At 52.7% G+C, this 18,364-nt stretch overlaps 1 protein-coding gene across 1 annotated transcript in view; it reads right to left on the bottom strand.

Moving 5' to 3' along the window:
- LOC139254784 (nucleoside diphosphate kinase A-like) overlaps window positions 1-16,520 on the bottom strand; it is a 29,675-nt gene extending 13,155 nt beyond the window's left edge. Inside the window, exons 1-2 of the mRNA XM_070873807.1 lie at window positions 16,390-16,520; window positions 1,684-1,804 (exon numbers count right to left, since the gene is read on the bottom strand). Coding sequence (XP_070729908.1) covers window positions 1,684-1,804; window positions 16,390-16,505 — 237 coding nt within the window. The 5' untranslated portion in view covers window positions 16,506-16,520. The remainder of the gene's footprint in view (window positions 1-1,683; window positions 1,805-16,389) is intronic.
- Window positions 16,521-18,364: the final 1,844 nt, after the last annotated feature.

Raw genomic sequence — 18,364 nt, 5'->3', positions numbered from 1 at the left:
GTGGGGTATATCAGTGTTACAGTGAGGGGTGTGGGGTATATCAGTGTTACAGTGAGGGGTGTGGCATATATCAGTGTTACAGTGAGGGGTGTGGAGTATATCAGTGTTACAGTGAGGGGTGTGGGGTATATCTGTGTTACAGTGAGGGGTGTGGGGTATATCAGTGTTACAGTGAGGGGTGTGGGGTATATCAGTGTTACAGTGAGGGGTGTGTGGTATATCGGTGTTACAGTGAGGGGTGTGGGATATATCGGTGTTACAGTGAGGGGTGTGAGGTATATCGGTGTTACAGTGAGGGGTGTGGGGTATATCAGTGTTACAGTGAGGGGTGTGGGGTATATCGGTGTTACAGTGAGGGGTGTGGGGTATATCAGTGTTACAGTGAGTGGTGTGTGGGGTTTATCAGTGTTACAGTGAAGGGTGTGGGGTATATCAGTGTTACAGTGAGGGGTGTGGGGTATATCAGTGTTACAGTGAGGGGTGTGGGATATATCAGTGTTACAGTGAGGGGTGTGGGGTATATCAGTGTTACAGTGAGGGGTGTGGGGTATATCAGTGTTACAGTAAGGGGTGTGGGGTATATCAGTGTTATAGTGAGGGGTGTGGGGATATATCAGTGTTACAGTAAGGGGTGTGGGGTATATCAATGTTACAGTGAGGGGTGTGGGGTATATCAGTGTTACAGTGAGGGGTGTCGGGTATATCAGTGTTACAGTGAGGGGTGTGGGATATATCATTGTTACAGTGAGGGGTGTGGGGTATATCAGTGTTACAGTCAGGGGTGTGGGGTATATCAGTGTTACAGTGAGGGGTGTGGGGTATATCAGTGTTACAGTAAGGGGTGTGGGGTATATCAGTGTTACAGTGAGGGGTGTGGGGTATATCAGTGTTACAGTGAGGGGTGTGGGCTCGATCAGTGTTACAGTGAGGTGTGTGGGGTATATCAGTGTTACAGTGAGGGGTGTGGGGTATATCAGTGTTACAGCGAGGTGTGTGGGTTATATCAGTGTTACAGTGAGTGGTGTGGGGTATATCAGTGTTACAGCGAGGTGTGGGGTATATCAGTATTACAGTGAGTGGTGTGGGGTATATCAGTGTTACAGCGAGGTGTGGGGTATATCAGTATTACAGTGAGTGGTGTGGGGTATATCAGTGTTACAGTGAGGGGTGTGGGGTATATCAGTGTTACAGCGAGGTGTGGGGTATATCAGTATTACAGTGAGTGGTGTGGGGTATATCAGTGTTACAGTGAGGGGTGTGTGGGGTTTATCAGTGTTACAGTGAGGGGTGTGGGGTATATATGTGTTACAGTGAGGGGTGTGGGGTATATCAGTGTTACAGTGAGGGGTGTGGGATATATCAGTGTTACAGTGAGGGGTGTGGGGTATATCAGTGTTACAGTGAGGGGTGTGGGGTATATCAGTGTTACAGTGAGGGGTGTGGGGTATATCGGTGTTACAGTGAGGGGTGTGGGGTATATCGGTGTTACAGTGAGAGGTGTGGGGTATATCAGTGTTACAGTGAGGGGTGTGGGGTATATCAGTGTTACAGTGAGGGGTGTGGGATATATCAGTGTTACAGTGAGGTGTGTGGGGTATATCAGTGTTACAGTGAGGGGTGTGGGGTATATCAGTGTTACAGTAAGGGGTGTGGGGTATATCGGTGTTACAGAGAAGGTCTTACCTTAACCAATCTCATGCCAATAAGTTTAAATCCTCGGCGCTCAAAACGGCTGATGATATCACCAGTGAGCCCTCTCTGCACACCATCGCTCTTAACTGCGATCAATGTTCGCTCCATCGTTCTGTGGGGGAAAGGACTTTTTATGCAGGAGGCTTAGAACACACGAAATCGGAGCAGGAGTCGGCCATTCGGCCCCTCGAGCCCTGCTCCGCCATTTAATACGATCGTGGCCTGATCCGATCATGGACCCAGCTCCACTTCCCTGCCCGCCCCCTTAACGGTTAAGGAACTGTCTATCTCTGTCTTAAATATATTCAATGTCCCGGCTTCCACAGCTCTCTGAGGCAGCGAGTTCCACAGATTTACAACCCTCTGAGAGAAGAAATTCCTCCTCATCTCAGTTTTAAATGGGCGGCCCCTTATTCCGAGTCTCTGTGACCCCTGGTTCTAGATAGCCAACAGTACGGGGCTCCCTCAGTACGGCCCCTCCGACAGTACGGGGCTCCCTCAGCACTGCCCCTCCGACAGCGCAGTACGGCACTCCCTCAGTACTGCCCCTCCGACAGTGCGGCACTCCCTCAGTACTGCCCCTCCGACAGTGCGGCACTCCCTCAGTACTGCCCCTCCGACAGTACGGCACTCCCTCAGTACTACCCCTCCGACAGTACGGCACTCCCTCAGTACTGCCCCTCCGACAGCGCAGTACGGCACTCCCTCAGTACTGCCCCTCCGACAGCGCAGTATGTCACTCCCTCAGTACTGCCCCTCCGACAGCGCAGTATGTCACTCCCTCAGTACTGCCCCTCCGACAGTGCGGCACTCCCTCAGTACTGCCCCTCCGACAGTGCGGCACTCCCTCAGTACTGCCCCTCCGACAGTACGTCACTCCCTCAGTACTGCCCCTCCGACAGTACGGCACTCCCTCAGTACTGCCCCTCCGACAGTACGGCACTCCCTCAGTACTGCCCCTCCGACAGCGCAGTACGGCACTCCCTCCGAACTGCCCCTCCGACAGTACGGCGCTCCCTCAGTACTGCCCCTCCGACAGCGCAGTATGTCACTCCCTCAGTACTGCCCCTCCGACAGCGCAGTATGTCACTCCCTCAGTACTGCCCCTCCGACAGTGCGGCACTCCCTCAGTACTGCCCCTCCGACAGTGCGGCACTCCCTCAGTACTGCCCCTCCGACAGTACGTCACTCCCTCAGTACTGCCCCTCCGACAGTACGGCACTCCCTCAGTACTGCCCCTCCGACAGCGCAGTATGTCACTCCCTCAGTACTGCCCCTCCGACAGCGCAGTATGTCACTCCCTCAGTACTGCCCCTCCGACAGTGCGGCACTCCCTCAGTACTGCCCCTCCGACAGTGCGGCACTCCCTCAGTACTGCCCCTCCGACAGTACGTCACTCCCTCAGTACTGCCCCTCCGACAGTACGGCACTCCCTCAGTACTGCCCCTCCGACAGTACGGCACTCCCTCAGTACTGCCCCTCCGACAGCGCAGTATGTCACTCCCTCAGTACTGCCCCTCCGACAGCGCAGTATGTCACTCCCTCAGTACTGCCCCTCCGACAGTGCGGCACTCCCTCAGTACTGCCCCTCCGACAGTGCGGCACTCCCTCAGTACTGCCCCTCCGACAGTACGTCACTCCCTCAGTACTGCCCCTCCGACAGTACGGCACTCCCTCAGTACTGCCCCTCCGACAGTACGGCACTCCCTCAGTACTGCCCCTCCGACAGCGCAGTACGGCGCTCCCTCAGTACTGGCCCCGGGGAGTGTGTGTCTGGATTATGGGGCTCGAGTCTTTGGAGACGAACTGCATACAACGAAAAATCACAGAGCAAGTTATTATTGAAACGGAGAAAGATTGCAAAGTGCGGCAGTACAGCGGGACCTGGGGGTTACTTGTACATGAAACACAAAAGGTTAGTACGCAGGTACAGCAAGTGATCAGGAAGGGCCAATGGTATCTTGACCTTTATTGCAAAGGGGATGGAGTATAAAAGCAGGGAAGTCTTGCTCCAGTTACACAGGGTATCGGTGAGGCCACACCTGGAGTACTGCGTGCACAGTTTTGCTCTCCGTATTTACCAAAGGACACACTTTGCTTTGGAGGCAGTTCAGAGAAGGTTCACTCGGTCGATTCCGGGGATGAGGGGGTTGACTTATGAGGAAAGGTTGAGGAGGTTGGGCCTCTACTCATTGGAGTTCAGAAGAATGAGAGGTGATCTTATCGAAACGTATCAGATTATGAGGGGGGCTCGACAAGGTGGATGCAGAGAGGATGTTCCCACTGATGGGGGAGACTAGAACTAGGGGGCATGGTCTGAGAATAAGGGGCCGCCCATTTAAAACTGAGATGAGGAGGAATTTCTTCTCTCAGAGGGTTGTAAATCTGTGGAACTCGCTGCCTCAGAGAGCTGTGGAAGCCGGGACATTGAATATATTTAAGACAGAGATAGACAGTTTCTTAACCGATAAGGGGGCGGGCAGGGAAGTGGAGCTGGGTCCATGATCGGATCAGGCCACGATGGTATTAAATGGTGGGGCAGGGCTCGAGGGGCCGAATGGCCTCCTCCTGTTCCTGTGTAACAGGCTCGAGGGGCTGAATGGGCCTCCTCCTGTTCCTGTGTAACAGACTCGAGGGGCTGAATGGGCCTCCTCCTGTTCCTGTGTAACAGGCTCGAGGGGCTGAATGGGCCTCCTGTTCCTGTGTAACAGGCTCGAGGGGCTGAATGATCCTCCTCCTGTTCCTGTGTAACAGGCTCGAGGGGCTGAATGGGCCTCCTGTTCCTGTGTAACAGGCTCGAGGGGCTGAATGGGCCTCCTGTTCCTGTGTAACAGGCTCGAGGGGCTGAATGGGCCTCCTCCTGTTCCTGTGTAACAGACTCGAGGGGCTGAATGGGCCTCCTGTTCCTGTGTAACAGACTCGAGGGGCTGAATGGGCCTCCTCCTGTTCCTGTGTAACAGGCTCGAGGGGCTGAATGGGCCTCCTCCTGTTCCTGTGTAACAGACTCGAGGGGCTGAATGGGCCTCCTCCTGTTCCTGTGTAACAGGCTCGAGGGGCTGAATGGGCCTCCTGTTCCTGTGTAACAGACTCGAGGGGCTGAATGGGCCTCCTGTTCCTGTGTAACAGACTCGAGGGGCTGAATGGGCCTCCTCCTGTTCCTGTGTAACAGACTCGAGGGGCTGAATGGGCCTCCTCCTGTTCCTGTGTAACAGACTCGAGGGGCTGAATGGGCCTCCTGTTCCTGTGTAACAGACTCGAGGGGCTGAATGGGCCTCCTGTTCCTGTGTAACAGGCTCGAGGGGCTGAATGGGCCTCCTCCTGTTCCTGTGTAACAGACTCGAGGGGCTGAATGGGCCTCCTGTTCCTGTGTAACAGGCTCGAGGGACTGAATGGGCCTCCTCCTGTTCCTGTGCAACAGGCTCGAGGGGCTGAATGGGCCTCCTCCTGTTCCTGTGCAACAGGCTCGAGGGGCTGAATGGGCCCTCCTCCTGTTCCTGTGTAACAGGCTCGAGGGGCCGAATGGCTGGCTCCTGCTCCGGTTACGTGTCGTAGCTGCCTCGATCGCTCTGTGGCAGTCCGCGTGTCCCGGCCACAAGGGGCTGACACAGTCTCCGACCGGCTTGACGCCGCTGGACGCGGCTGAGACCGGCCGACACAGATTTGGCCCAGTCCGGAATCCAGCGCGAGTTGCTCCGTGCCGGCGTCGCTGACAATCGAACGCGCGGGCGTGCGCAGCGAGCGATGGGGTTGACAGGTCCTCAAGCCCCCGCACACCAGCTCAGCAAAGCCCGACAGCTGCCTCTCCTCCCTCCGACCTTGCCATAAATGGATCGGAAAGATGATATCACTGCCCATGGAATGTGCAGCAAAAATCCTGCACGCGCTCAAGGTCACCGTTTCCCCACCCGGCGGCCCGACACTGGCCCCGACTCTCCAATTTGCCTGCTCGCCTCTCTTGTCTCCGCCCCAGCCCCCCCCCCCCCACCTGCCTCAGCTCTTCCGCTGCAGAAGCCTTCACAACAAGATAGCTAACAGGTGCAGGTAGCAGGCCATTGGGCCCTTCGAGCCTGCCCCCCTGCCATTGGGCCCTTCGAGCCTGCCCCCCCCGCCATTGGGCCCTTCGAGCCTGCCCACCGCCATTGGGCCCTTCGAGCCTGCCCCCCGCCATTGGGCCCTTCGAGCCCGCCCACCGCCATTGGGCCCTTCGAGCCTGCTCCCCACCATTGGGCCCTTCGAGCCTGCCCCCTGCCATTGGGCCCTTCGAGCCTGCCCCCCACCATTGGGCCCTTCGAGCCTGCCCCCCGCCATTGGGCCCTTCGAGCCTGTCCCCCGCCATTGGGCCCTTCGAGCCTGCTCCCCACCATTGGGCCCTTCGAGCCTGCCCCTCGCCATTGGGCCCTTCGAGCCTGCCCCCCACCATTGGGTCCTTCGAGCCTGCCCCCCGCCATTGGGCCCTTCGAGCCTGCCCCCCGCCATTGGGCCCTTCGAGCCTGCCCCACCATTCAATATGATCATGGCTGAACATGCAACTTCAGTACCCCACTCCTGCCTTCTCTCCATACCCCCCTGATCCCTTTAGCCGTAAGGGCCACATCTAACTCCCTTTTGAATATATCCAACGAACTGGCCCCCAACAACTTTCTGTGGTCGAGAATTCCACAGGTTCACAATTCTCTGGGTGAAGAAGTTTCTCCTCATCTCGGACCTAAATGGCTTACCCCTTATCCTTAGACTGTGTGAGCCCTGGTTCTGGACTTCCCCAACATCGGGAACATTCTTCCCGCATCTAAACCTGTCCAGTCCCGTCAGAATTTTATATGTTTCTATGAGATCCCCCTCTCATTCTTCTAAACTCCAGTGAATATAAGCCCAGTCGATCCAGTCTTTCTTCATATGTCAGTCCTGCCATCCCGGGAATCAGTCTGGTGAACCTTCGCTGCACTCCCTCAATAGCAAGAATGTCCTTCCTCAGATTAGGAGACCAAAACTGGACACAGTATTCCAGGTGTGGCCTCACCAAGGCCCTGTACAACTGCAGTAAGACCTCCCTGCTCCTATACTCAAATCCTCTCGCTATGAAGGCCAACATACCATTTGCCTTCTTCACCGCCTGCTGTACCTGCATGGCCAACTTTCAATGACTGATGTCCCATGACACCCAGGTCTCGTTGCACCTCCCCTTTTCCTAATCTGTCACCATTCAGATAATATTCTGCCTTCCTGTTTTTACCCCCAAAGTGGATCACCTCACGTTTATCCACATTATACTGCATCTGCCATGCATTTGCCCCACTCACCTAACCTGTCCAAGTCACCCTGCAGCCTCTTAGCATCCACCGAAGGGCTCATGTTAAGATGGCAGCAAGTGTACCTCAATTCCGAGACACTGTCTATCATGATGATGTTAAGAAACTGTCTCTCTCTGTCTTAAATATATTCAATGTCCCGGCTTCCACAGCTCTCTGAGGCAGCGAGTTCCACAGATTTACAACCCTCTGAGAGAAGAAATTCCTCCTCATCTCAGTTTTAAATGGGCGGCCCCTTATTCTAAGACCATGCCCCCTAGTTCTAGTCTCCCCCATCAGTGGGAACATCCTCTCTGCATCCACCTTGTCGAGCCCCCCCCTCATAATCTGATACGTTTCGATAAGATCACCTCTCATTCTTCTGAACTCCAATGAGTAGAGGCCCAACCTCCTCAACCTTTCCTCATAAGTCAACCCCCTCATCCCCAGAATCAACCCACTTGACCGTTCCAACGCACTCCTGGCCGGCCTCCCACATTCTACCCGACGTAAACTAAAGGTGATCAAATACTCGGCTGCCCCCGTGTCCTAACTCACACCCAGTCCCACTCACCCATCACCCCCTGTGCCCGTGTCCTAACTCACACCCAGTCCCACTCACCCATCACCCCCTGTGCTCACTGACCCCGTGTCCTAACTCACACCCAGTCCCACTCACCCACCACCCCCTGTGCTCACTGACCCCGTGTCCTAACTCACACCCAGTCCCACTCACCCATCACCCCCTGTGCTCACTGACCCCGTGTCCTAACTCACACCCAGTCCCACTCACCCATCACCCCCTGTGCTCACTGTCCCCGTGTCCTAACTCACACCCAGTCCCACTCACCCATCACCCCCTGTGTTCACTGACCCCGTGTCCTAACTCACACCCAGTCCCACTCACCCATCACCCTCTGTGCTCACTGAACTACAAGTCTGGTTTCTTCAGAGGCTGAGGAGAGACCTGATTGAGGTGTATCAAATTTTGAGTTGACTACATAGAGTGGTACAGAGGAGATTTACCAGGATGTTGCACTGGAGAGGTTACAGAGGAGATTTACCAGGATGTTGCACTAGAGAGGGTACAGAAGAGATTTACCAGGATGTTACACTAGAGAGGGTACAGAGGAGATTTACCAGGATGTTGCACTGGAGAGGGTACAGAGGAGATTTACCAGGATGTTGCACTAGAGAGGGTACAGAGGAGATTTACCAGGATGTTGCACTGGAGAGGGTACAGAGGAGATTTACCAGGATGTTGCACTGGAGAGGGTACAGAGGAGATTTACCAGGATGTTGCACTGGAGAGGGTGCAGAGGAGATTTACCAGGATGTTGCACTGGAGAGAGTACAGAGGAGATTTACCAGGATGTTGCACTGGAGAGGGTACAGAGGAGATTTACCAGGATGTTACACTCGAGAGGGTACAGAGGAGATTTACCAGGATGTTGCACTGGAGAGGGCACAGAGGAGATTTACCAGGATGTTGCACTGGAGAGGGTGCAGAGGAGATTTACCAGGATGTTGCACTGGAGAGGGTGCAGAGGAGATTTACCGGGATGTTGCACTGGAGAGGGCACAGAGGAGATTTACCAGGATGTTGCACTGGAGAGGGTGCAGAGGAGATTTACCAGGAAGGCAATGGGACTGTTCGGTCGATATTGCAAAGGGGGTTCGAGTATAATTGAACCTCCCTCATAATCGTACACATTTCGACAAGGTTCATTTCGACTGGGACTAGCCGGGAGCCTGAAAATTGCGTCGACCTAATTCTCGACTCTGCAGATTCCCTGGGACTCAGCCAAATGTCTTCATGCTCTGAATTCCCCCGTCGCCAGTTCAACCCGTGCCCCCCAGCTCCCGCAGCCCAGACGTCACCCGATCTCTTTCCGATGACATAGCCCGAATTTAATACCGTTTGGCATCTTCAATTGTGGCGGTTCAAAGCGTGCAGGCGAACACAGTCCGCAAATAGCCCGTTTGGTTGGAACAAGTCAAGTTCGTCCTCCTGGTCTGACTCCGTGCAAATTCACTGTTCAAGCTCCTTCCCACCAGCCAGCTCCCCAGGACCCCTTTGCTGAACAGCCCCCAAAGCAAGTATGTCCGTCCTAAAACACCGAGAGCAAAACTGTGCACGCAGTACTCCAGGTGTGGCCTCACCAATACCCTGTACGACTGCAGCAAGACTTCCCTGCTTTGATACTCCATCCCCCTTTGCAATAAACATAGAAACATAGAAAATAGGTGCAGGAGCAGGCCATTCAGCCCTTCTAGCCTGCACCGCCATTCAATGAGTTCATGGCTGAACACGATACTTCAGTACCCCCTTCCTGCTTTCTCGCCATACCCCTTGATCCCCCGAGTAGTAAGGACTTCATCTAACTCCCTTTTGAATATATTTAGTGAATTGGCCCCCAACAACTTTCTGTGGTAGAGAATTCCACAGGTTCACAATTCTCTGGGTGAAGAAGTTTCTCCTCATCTCGGTCCTAAATGGCTTACCCCTCATCCTTAGACTGTGTGAGCCCCTGGTTCTGGACTTCCCCAACATCGGGAACATTCTTCCTGCATCGAACCTGTCCCGTCCCGTCAGAATTTTATACGTTTCTATGAGGTCCCCTCTCATTCTTCTAAACTCCAGTGAATATAAGCCCAGTCGATCCAGTCTCTCTTGATATGTCAGTCCTGCCATCCCAGGAATCAGTCTGGTGAACCTTCGCTGCACTCCCTCAATAGCAAGAATGTCCTTCCTCAGATTAGGAGGCCAAAACTGAACACAATACTCAAGGTGTGGCCTCACCAAGGCCCTGTACAACTGCAGTAAGACCTCCCTGCTCCTATACTCAAATCCTCTCGCTATGAAGGCCAACATGCCATTTGCCTTCTTCACCGCCTGCTGTACCTGCATGGCCAACTTTCAATGACTGATGTCCCATGACACCCAGGTCTCGTTGCACCTCCCCTTTTCCTAATCTGTCACCATTCAGATAATAGTCTGTCTCTCTGGTCAGGGAACATTGTTTAGGGGTATGGTGAGAAAGCAGGAATGGGGTACTGAAGTTGCATGTTCAGCCATGAACTCATTGAATGGCGGTGCAGGCTCGAAGGGCCGAATGGCCTACTCCTGCACCTATTTTCTATGTTTTTGCCACCAAAGTGGATAACCTCACATTTATCCACATTATACTGCATCTGCCATGCATTTGCCCCACTCACCTCACCTGTCCAAAGTCACCCTGCAGCCTCTTAGCATCCTCCTCACAGCTCACACCGCCACCCAGCTTAGTGTCATCTGCAAACCTGGAGATATTACACTCAATTCCTTCGTCTAAATCATTGATGTATATTGTAAATAGCTGGGGTCCCAGCACTGATCCCTGCGGCACCCCACTAGTCACTGCCTGCCGTTCTGAAAAGGACCCGTTTATCCCGACTCTCTGCTTCCTGTCTGCCAACCAGTTCTCAATCCACGTCAGCACACGGCCTGTTTGCTGGGAAACGTCTTCACCCAGAGTGCTGGGGCGGAACTCACTGCCCGAAAGGGTTGTAGAGGCACGAACCCTCGAGCAGTTCGCCAGATAAAGCGACCTTACACGTGCAGCGGGACCTGGGGGTTACTCGTACATGAAACACAAAAGGTTAGTACGCAGGTACAGCAAGTGATCAGGAAGGGCCAATGGTATCTTGGCCCTTTATTGCAAAGGGGGATGGAGTATAAAAGCAGGGAAGTCTTGCTCCAGTTACACAGGGTATCGGTGAGGCCACACCTGGAGTACTGCGTGCACAGTTTTGCTCTCCGTATTTATGGAAGGACACACTTTGCTTTGGAGGCAGTTCAGAGAAGGTTCACTCGGTCGATTCCGGGGAATGAGGGGGTTGACTTATGAGGAAAGGTTGAGGAGGTTGGGCCTCTACTCATTGGAGTTCAGAAGAATGAGAGGTGATCTTATCGAAACGTATCAGATTATGACGGGGGGCTCGACAAGGTGGATGCAGAGAGGATGTTCCCACTGATGGGGGGAGACTAGAACTAGGGGGCATGGTCTTAGAATAAGGGGCCGCCCATTTAAAACTGAGATGAGGAGGAATTCCTTCTCGTAAATCTGTGGAACTCGCTGCCTCAGAGAGCTGTGGAAGCCGGGACATTGAATATATTTAAGGCGGAGATAGACAGTTTCTTAACCGATAAGGGGGCGGGCAGGGAAGTGGAGCTGGGTCCATGATCGGATCAGGCCACGATGGTATTAAATGGCGGAGCAGGGCTCGAGGGGCCGAATGGCCCACTCCTGCTCCGGTTTCTTGTGTTCTGTTGTTCGAAGGTACTCTACTGACACAGTCTTGTGCCGCATCCCGCCCATAGTTCACACACACACACACACACACACACCCGAGTCTTCTCCTGTTGCAATTCTGAGCATATCTCTCTATTCCCCCGTCTCTCCTTCACGTATGAAAGCATCTCTGCTATTCGTCTCAAGCTCGCTCCGTGGTAGCCAATGTCACATTCTCTGAGCATAAAACTGTCTCCCAGTTTCCCGATTGGGTTTCTGATTAATGTCTTGTGTTATGACCCCAGAGTTATGGATTCATTCACAACTCGAGACCAGAACTGTGCACGGAGCTCCAAGTGTGGTCTAACTAAGGGATATGGAGACCAGAACTGTGCACGGAGCTCCAAGTGTGGTCTAACCCAGGGATATGGAGAGCAGAACTGTGCACGGAGCTCCAAGTGTGGCCTAACCCAGGTGTATGGAGACCAGAACTGTGCACGGAGCTCCCAGTGTGGTCTAACCAAGGGATATGGAGAGCAGAACTGTGCACGGAGCTCCCAATGTGGTCTATCCCAGGTGTATGGAGACCAGAACTGTGCACGGAGCTCCCAGTGTGGTCTAACCAAGGGATATGGAGACCAGAACTGTGCACGGAGCTCCCAGTGTGGTCTAACCAAGGGATATGGAGACCAGAACTGTGCACGGTGCTCCAAGTGTGGTCTCACCCAGGTATATGGAGACCAGAACTGTGCACGGAGCTCCCAGTGTGGTCTAACCAAGGGATATGGAGACCAGAACTGTGCACGGAGCTCCCAGTGTGGTCTAACCAAGGGATATGGAGACCAGAACTGTGCACGGTGCTCCAAGTGTGGTCTCACCCAGGTATATGGAGACCAGAACTGTGCACGGAGCTCCCAGTGTGGTCTAACCAAGGGATATGGAGACCAGAACTGTGCACGGAGCTCCCAGTGTGGTCTAACCAAGGGATATGGAGACCAGAACTGTGCACGGTGCTCCAAGTGTGGTCTCACCCAGGTATATGGAGACCAGAACTGTGCACGGAGCTCCCAGTGTGGTCTAACCAAGGGATATGGAGACCAGAACTGTGCACGGAGCTCCCAGTGTGGTCTAACCAAGGGATATGGAGAGCAGAACTGTGCGCGGTGCTCCAAGTGTGGTCTAACCAAGGGATATGGAGAGCAGAACTGTGCACGGAGCTCCCAGTGTGGTCTAACCAAGGGATATGGAGAGCAGAACTGTGCACGGAGCTCCCAGTGTGGTCTCACCAAGGGATATGGAGAGCAGAACTGTGCACGGAGCTCCCAGTGTGGTCTAACCAAGGGATATGGAGAGCAGAACTGTGCACGGAGCTCCCAGTGTCGATACGGAATTGTCGAGGGGACAGGAGAGAGTCAGAGTACGGCTGAACGTTTGTGTTTGGGACGGGGAGAACGTTTTCGGTGGAGTTCCCCCAGGGATCGGTTCTGGGACCACTGCTCTTTTCGAGATATATTAATGCCTTGGACCTTGGGTCATCTCACGATCTGCAAATGACAGCAAATTTGGAAGTGTGGCGAACAGGGAGGAGGAGAGAGAGAGAGCGAGAGAGAGAGAGAGAGAGAGCGGAGGACTTCTACATAAGCTGGGGCAATGGGTGGGCACAGCGGCAGCAAAGCCCCCAGGAACCACGGGGAGGAGGGCATCAAGGGCATCGACAGCACGGGTAACCTCGACCCAAGGATACTGGGTCTCTCTCTCTCTCTCTCTGTCTCTCTCTCTCACATTCTCTCTCTCTCAATCTGTCTCTCTGTCTCTCTCTCTCTCTCACATTCTCTCTCTCTGTCTCGCTCACATTCTCTCTGTGTCTCGCTCACATTCTCTCTCTCTCTCTGTCTCTTTCTCTCTCGCTCTCACATTCTCTCTCTGTCTCGCTCACATTCTCTCTCTCTCTCTGTCTCTTTCTCTCTCGCTCTCACATTCTCTCTCTGTCTCGCTCACATTCTCTCTCTCTCTCTGTCTCTTTCTCTCTCGCTCTCACATTCTCTCTCTGTCTCGCTCACATTCTCTCTCTCTCTCTGTCTCTCTCTCTCTCTCTCTCACATTCTCTCTGTCTGTCTCGCTCACATTCTCTCTCTCTCACATTCTCTTTCTCTCACATTCTCTCTCGCTCACATTCTCTCTCTCTTTCGCTCACATTCTCTCTCTGTCTCGCTCACATTCTCTCTCTCTCACATTCTCTTTCTCTCACATTCTCTCTCCCTCACATTCTCTCTCTCTCTCTCTCTCTCACATTCTCTCTCTCTGTCTGCCTCGCTCACATTCTCTCTCTGTCTCGCTCACATTCTCTCTCTCTCTCTGTCTCTTTCTCTCTCGCTCTCACATTCTCTCTCTGTCTCGCTCACATTCTCTCTCTCTCTCTGTCTCTTTCTTTCTCGCTCTCACATTCTCTCTCTGTCTCGCTCACATTCTCTCTCTCTCTCTGTCTCGCTCACATTCTCTCTCTCTCTGTCTCTCTCTCTCTCTCTCTCACATTCTCTCTGTCTGCCTCGCTCACATTCTCTCTCTCTCACATTCTCTCTCGCTCACATTCTCTCTCTCTCTCTCTCGCTCACATTCTCTCTCTCTGTCTGCCTCGCTCACATTCTCTCTCTCTCACATTCTCTCTCGCTCACATTCTCTCTCTCTCTCTCTCGCTCACATTCTCTCTCTCTGTCTGCCTCGCTCACATTCTCTCTCTCTCACATTCTCTCTCTCTCTCTCACTCACATTCTCTCTCTCTGTCTGCCTCGCTCACATTCTCTCTCTCTCACATTCTCTCTCGCTCACATTCTCTCTCTCTCTCTCTCGCTCACATTCTCTCTCTCTGTCTGCCTCGCTCACATTCTCTCTCTCTCACATTCTCTCTCGCTCACATTCTCTCTCTCTCTCTCTCGCTCACATTCTCTCTCTCTGTCTGCCTCGCTCACATTCTCTCTCTCTCACATTCTCTCTCTCTCTCTCACTCACATTCTCTCTCTCTGTCTGCCTCGCTCACATTCTCTCTCTCTCTCTCTCTTTCTCTTTCTCTCTCGCTCTCACATTCTCTGTCTCGCTCACATTCTCTCTCTCTCTCTGTCTCTCTCTCTCTCTCTCACATTCTCTCTGTCTGTCTCGCTCACATTCTCTGTCTCTCTCACATTCTCTCTCTTTCTCTCCCTCACATTCTCTCTCTCTCTCTCTCGCTCACATTCTCTCTCTATGTCTGCCTCGCTCACATTCTCTCTCTCTCTCTCTGTCTCTCCCTCTCTCTCTTTCACATTCTCTCTCTCTCTCTGTCTCTCCCTTTCTCTCTCTCTCACATTCTCTCTCACACTCTCTCTCTCTGTCTCTCTCTCTCTCATTCTCTCTCTGTCTCACTTACATTCTCTCTCTCTCTCTCTCTCCCCCTCGCTCTCTTTCACATTCTCTCTCTCTCTCTGTCTCTCCCTCTCTCTCTCTCACATTCTCTCTCACACTCTCTCTCTTAGTCTCTCTCTCTCTCACATTCTCTCTCTCTGTCTCGCTCACATTCTCTCTCTCTCTCTCACATTCTCTCTCTCGCTCTCTGTCTCTCTCCCTCTCAGTCTCTCTCTCTCTCTCTCTCTCTCTGCCTCTCTCTCTCTCTCTGTCTCTCTGTCTCTGTCTCTCTGTCTCTCTCTGTCTCTCTCTCTCTGTCTCTCTCTGTCTCTCTCTCTCTGTCTCTCTCTCTCTGTCTCTATCTCTCTCTCTCTCTCTCTCTCACATTCTCTCTGTCTCTCTCTCACATTCTCTCTGTCTCTCTCTCTCTCATTCTCATTCTCTCTCTGTCTCTGTCTCTCTGTCTCTCTCTCTCTCTCTCTCTCGCTCTGTCTCTCTCTCTCTGTCTCTCTTTTTCTGTCTGTCTTTCTCTCTGTCTCTCTCTCTCTCTCTTTCTTTCTCTCTCTCTGTCTCTGTCTCTCTCTCTGGCTCTCTCTCTCTCTCTCTGGCTCTCTCATTCTCTCTCTCGCTCTCTCCGTGTATATCTATTTCAGCCTGTCTCTCTCTTTCAGAGACAGACACTCCCTCTCTCTCTGTTTCCCTCTCTCTCTCTGTCTCTCTCTCTCTGTCTCTGTTTCTCTGTTTCTCTGTGTCTCTGTCTGTGTGTCTCTCTCTCTGTGTCTCTCTCTCACTCTGTCTCTGTCTCTCTCTGTCTTTCTCTCCCTGTCTCTCTCTCTCTCTCTCTCACTATCTCATTCTCTCTCTGTCTGTCTCTCTGTACATCTATTTAAGTCTGTCTCTTTCTTTCACACACACACTCCATCTCTCTCTGTCTCTCTCTCTGTCTGTCTCTAAGTCTCTCTCTCTGTCTCTCTGTCTCTCTCTCTGTCTTAGTATGTGTGTGTCTCTCTCTCTCTCTCTGTCTGTCTCTCTCTCTCTGTTTCTCTCTCTCTCTCTGTCTCTCTGTCTCTCGTCTCTCTCTCTGTCTCTCTCTCTCTCTCTGTCTCTCTGTCTCTCGTCTCTCTCTCTGTCTCTCTCTCTCTCTCTGTCTCTCTCTATCTCTCTGTCTCAGTATGTGTGTGTGTGTGTGTGTGGGTCTCTCTCTGTCTTTCTCTGTCTGTCTCTCAGTCTCTTTCTCTCTCTGTCTCTCTCTCTCTCTCAGTCTCTCTCTCTCTGTCTCTCTCTCTGTTTCTCTCTGTCTGTCTCTCAGTCTCTCTCTCTCTGTCTCTCTCTCAGTCTCTCTCTCTCTCTGTCTGTCTCTCTCTCTCTGTCTCTCTCTCTCTCAGTCTCTCTCTCTCTCTATCTGTCTCTCTCTGTCTCTCTCTCTCTGTCTCTCTCTGTCTCAGTATGTGTGTGTGTGTGTGTCTCCCTCTGTCTTTCTGTCTGTCTCTCAGTCTCTCTCTCTCTCTGTCTCTCTCTGTCTGTCTCTCAGTCTCTCTCTCTCTCTCTGTCTCTCTCTCTCAGTCTCTCTCTCTCTCTCTGTCTCTCTCTGTCTCACTCTCACTCTCTCTCTCTCTCTCCCTCTCTGCAGGGCGACGAGTGCCACACACACACACACACCCGCACTCTGTCACACGTCAAAAATAGCCCCTGCACCGAGCACGAGTGGCAAGCAGTCACTTTGCAAAGGGCTGTTCCCCCCTCCCTCATTTGCAGGTACTCACGGCTGTACAATGAGTCCGGCTGCCTCTCCCAGCGTGACCAGACTAACCCGCTGCCTCTCCCTATTTAAAGGCGTTCCACCCTGCCCTGTTCCCCATTTAACCTCGTGGCTGTGCATGGCCAGATATGGATAATCCCTCACAGCCTGCCGCCTCATCAATTTGCCTCATATAGCCATCACCGCCTGCTCTGGCCGCCCATTGGCTGCCCGCCCTGCCGGTCGCCCGGCCAATGGGCAGGCCGGCAGCCGCCCCATCCCGATTGGCTTGCGGCAGGAGGCGGGGCAAACGCCCTCCCTGGACTGGGGCCGTGGTCCCGTCGTGAGGGAACGCAAGGGCCAACGGTCCCAGCGGTCAATGAGACGCCGGTGTCCAGGCTGGCACACAGCGGCCAAACTCCGGGACTCGTGCGTATTTCCCCAGCCGCACGAACGCACGCGAGACGTGAGGAGCCAGGAGTCGGCCATTCGGCCCCTCGAGCCCTGCTCCGCCATTTAATACCATCGTGGCCTGATCCCATCATGGACCCAGCTCCACTTCCCTGCCCGCTCCCCTTATCGGTTAAGAAACTGTCTATCTCTGTCTTAAATATATTCAATGTCCCGGCTTCCACAGCTCTCTGAGGCAGCGAGTTCCACAGATTTACGAGAAGAAATTCCTCCTCATCTCAGTTTTAAATGGGCGGCCCCTTATTCTAAGACCATGCCCCCTAGTTCTAGTCTCCCCCATCAGTGGGAACATCCTCTCTGCATCCACCTTGTAGAGCCCCCCTCATAATCTGATACGTTTCGATAAGATCACCTCTCATTCTTCTGAACTCCAATGAGTAGAGGCCCAACCTGCTCAACCTGAATCCTAAACCTAACCCTAACCCTAACCCTAACCCTAACCCTAATCCTAACCCTAACACTATCCCTAATCCGAACCCTAATACTAACCCTAACCCTAATCCTATCCCTAATCCTAACCCTAATCCTAACCCTAACCCTAACCCTAACCCTATCCATAATCCTATCCCTAATCCTAACCCTAACCCTATCCACAATCCTATCCCTAATCCTAACCGTAACCCTAACCCTAACCCTATCCCTAGTCCTATCCCTAACCGTAATCCTAACCCTAACCCTAACCCTAATACTAACCCTAACCCTAATCCTAACCCTAATCCTAACCCTAATCCTAACCCTAACCCTAACCCTAATCCTATCCCTAATCCTAACCCTAATCCTAACCCTAACCCTAACCCTAACCCTAACCCTAACCCTAACCCTAATCCTAACCGTAACCCTAACCCTAACCCTATCCCTAGTCCTATCCCTAACCGTAATCCTAACCCTAACCCTAACCCTAACCCAAATCCTAACCCTAACCCTAACCCTAATCCTAACCCTAACCCTATCCCTAATCCTAACCCTAACCCTATCCCTAATCCTAACCCTAACCTTAATCCTAACCCTAACCCTAACCCTAATACTAACCCTAACCCTAATCCTAACCCTAATCCTAACCCTAATCCGAACCCTAACCCTAACCCTAACCCTAATCCTATCCCTAATCCTAACCCTAATCCTAACCCTAACCCTAACCCTAACCCTATCCATAATCCTATCCCTAATCCTAACCCTAACCCTAACCCTATCCACAATCCTATCCCTAATCCTAACCCTAACCCTAACCCTAATCCTAATCCTAACCCGAATCCTAACCCTAACACTATCCCTAATCCTAACCCTAATTCTAACCCTAACCCTAACCCTAATCCTAACCCTATCCCTAACCCTAACCCTAACCCTAATCCTAATCCTAACCCTAATCCTAACCCTAACCCTAATACTAACCCTAACCCTAATCCTAACCCTAACCCTAATCCTAACCCTAACCCTAATCATATCTCTAATCCTAAACTTAATCCTAACACTAACCCTAACCCTAATCCTATCCCTAATCCTAACCCTAATCCTAACCCTAACCCTAACCC

The sequence above is a fragment of the Pristiophorus japonicus genome, unplaced genomic scaffold (genome assembly GCF_044704955.1).
Source record: "Pristiophorus japonicus isolate sPriJap1 unplaced genomic scaffold, sPriJap1.hap1 HAP1_SCAFFOLD_576, whole genome shotgun sequence".
NCBI lineage: Eukaryota > Metazoa > Chordata > Chondrichthyes > Pristiophoridae > Pristiophorus > Pristiophorus japonicus.
This window is presented reverse-complemented; position numbering and strand designations above follow the sequence as displayed.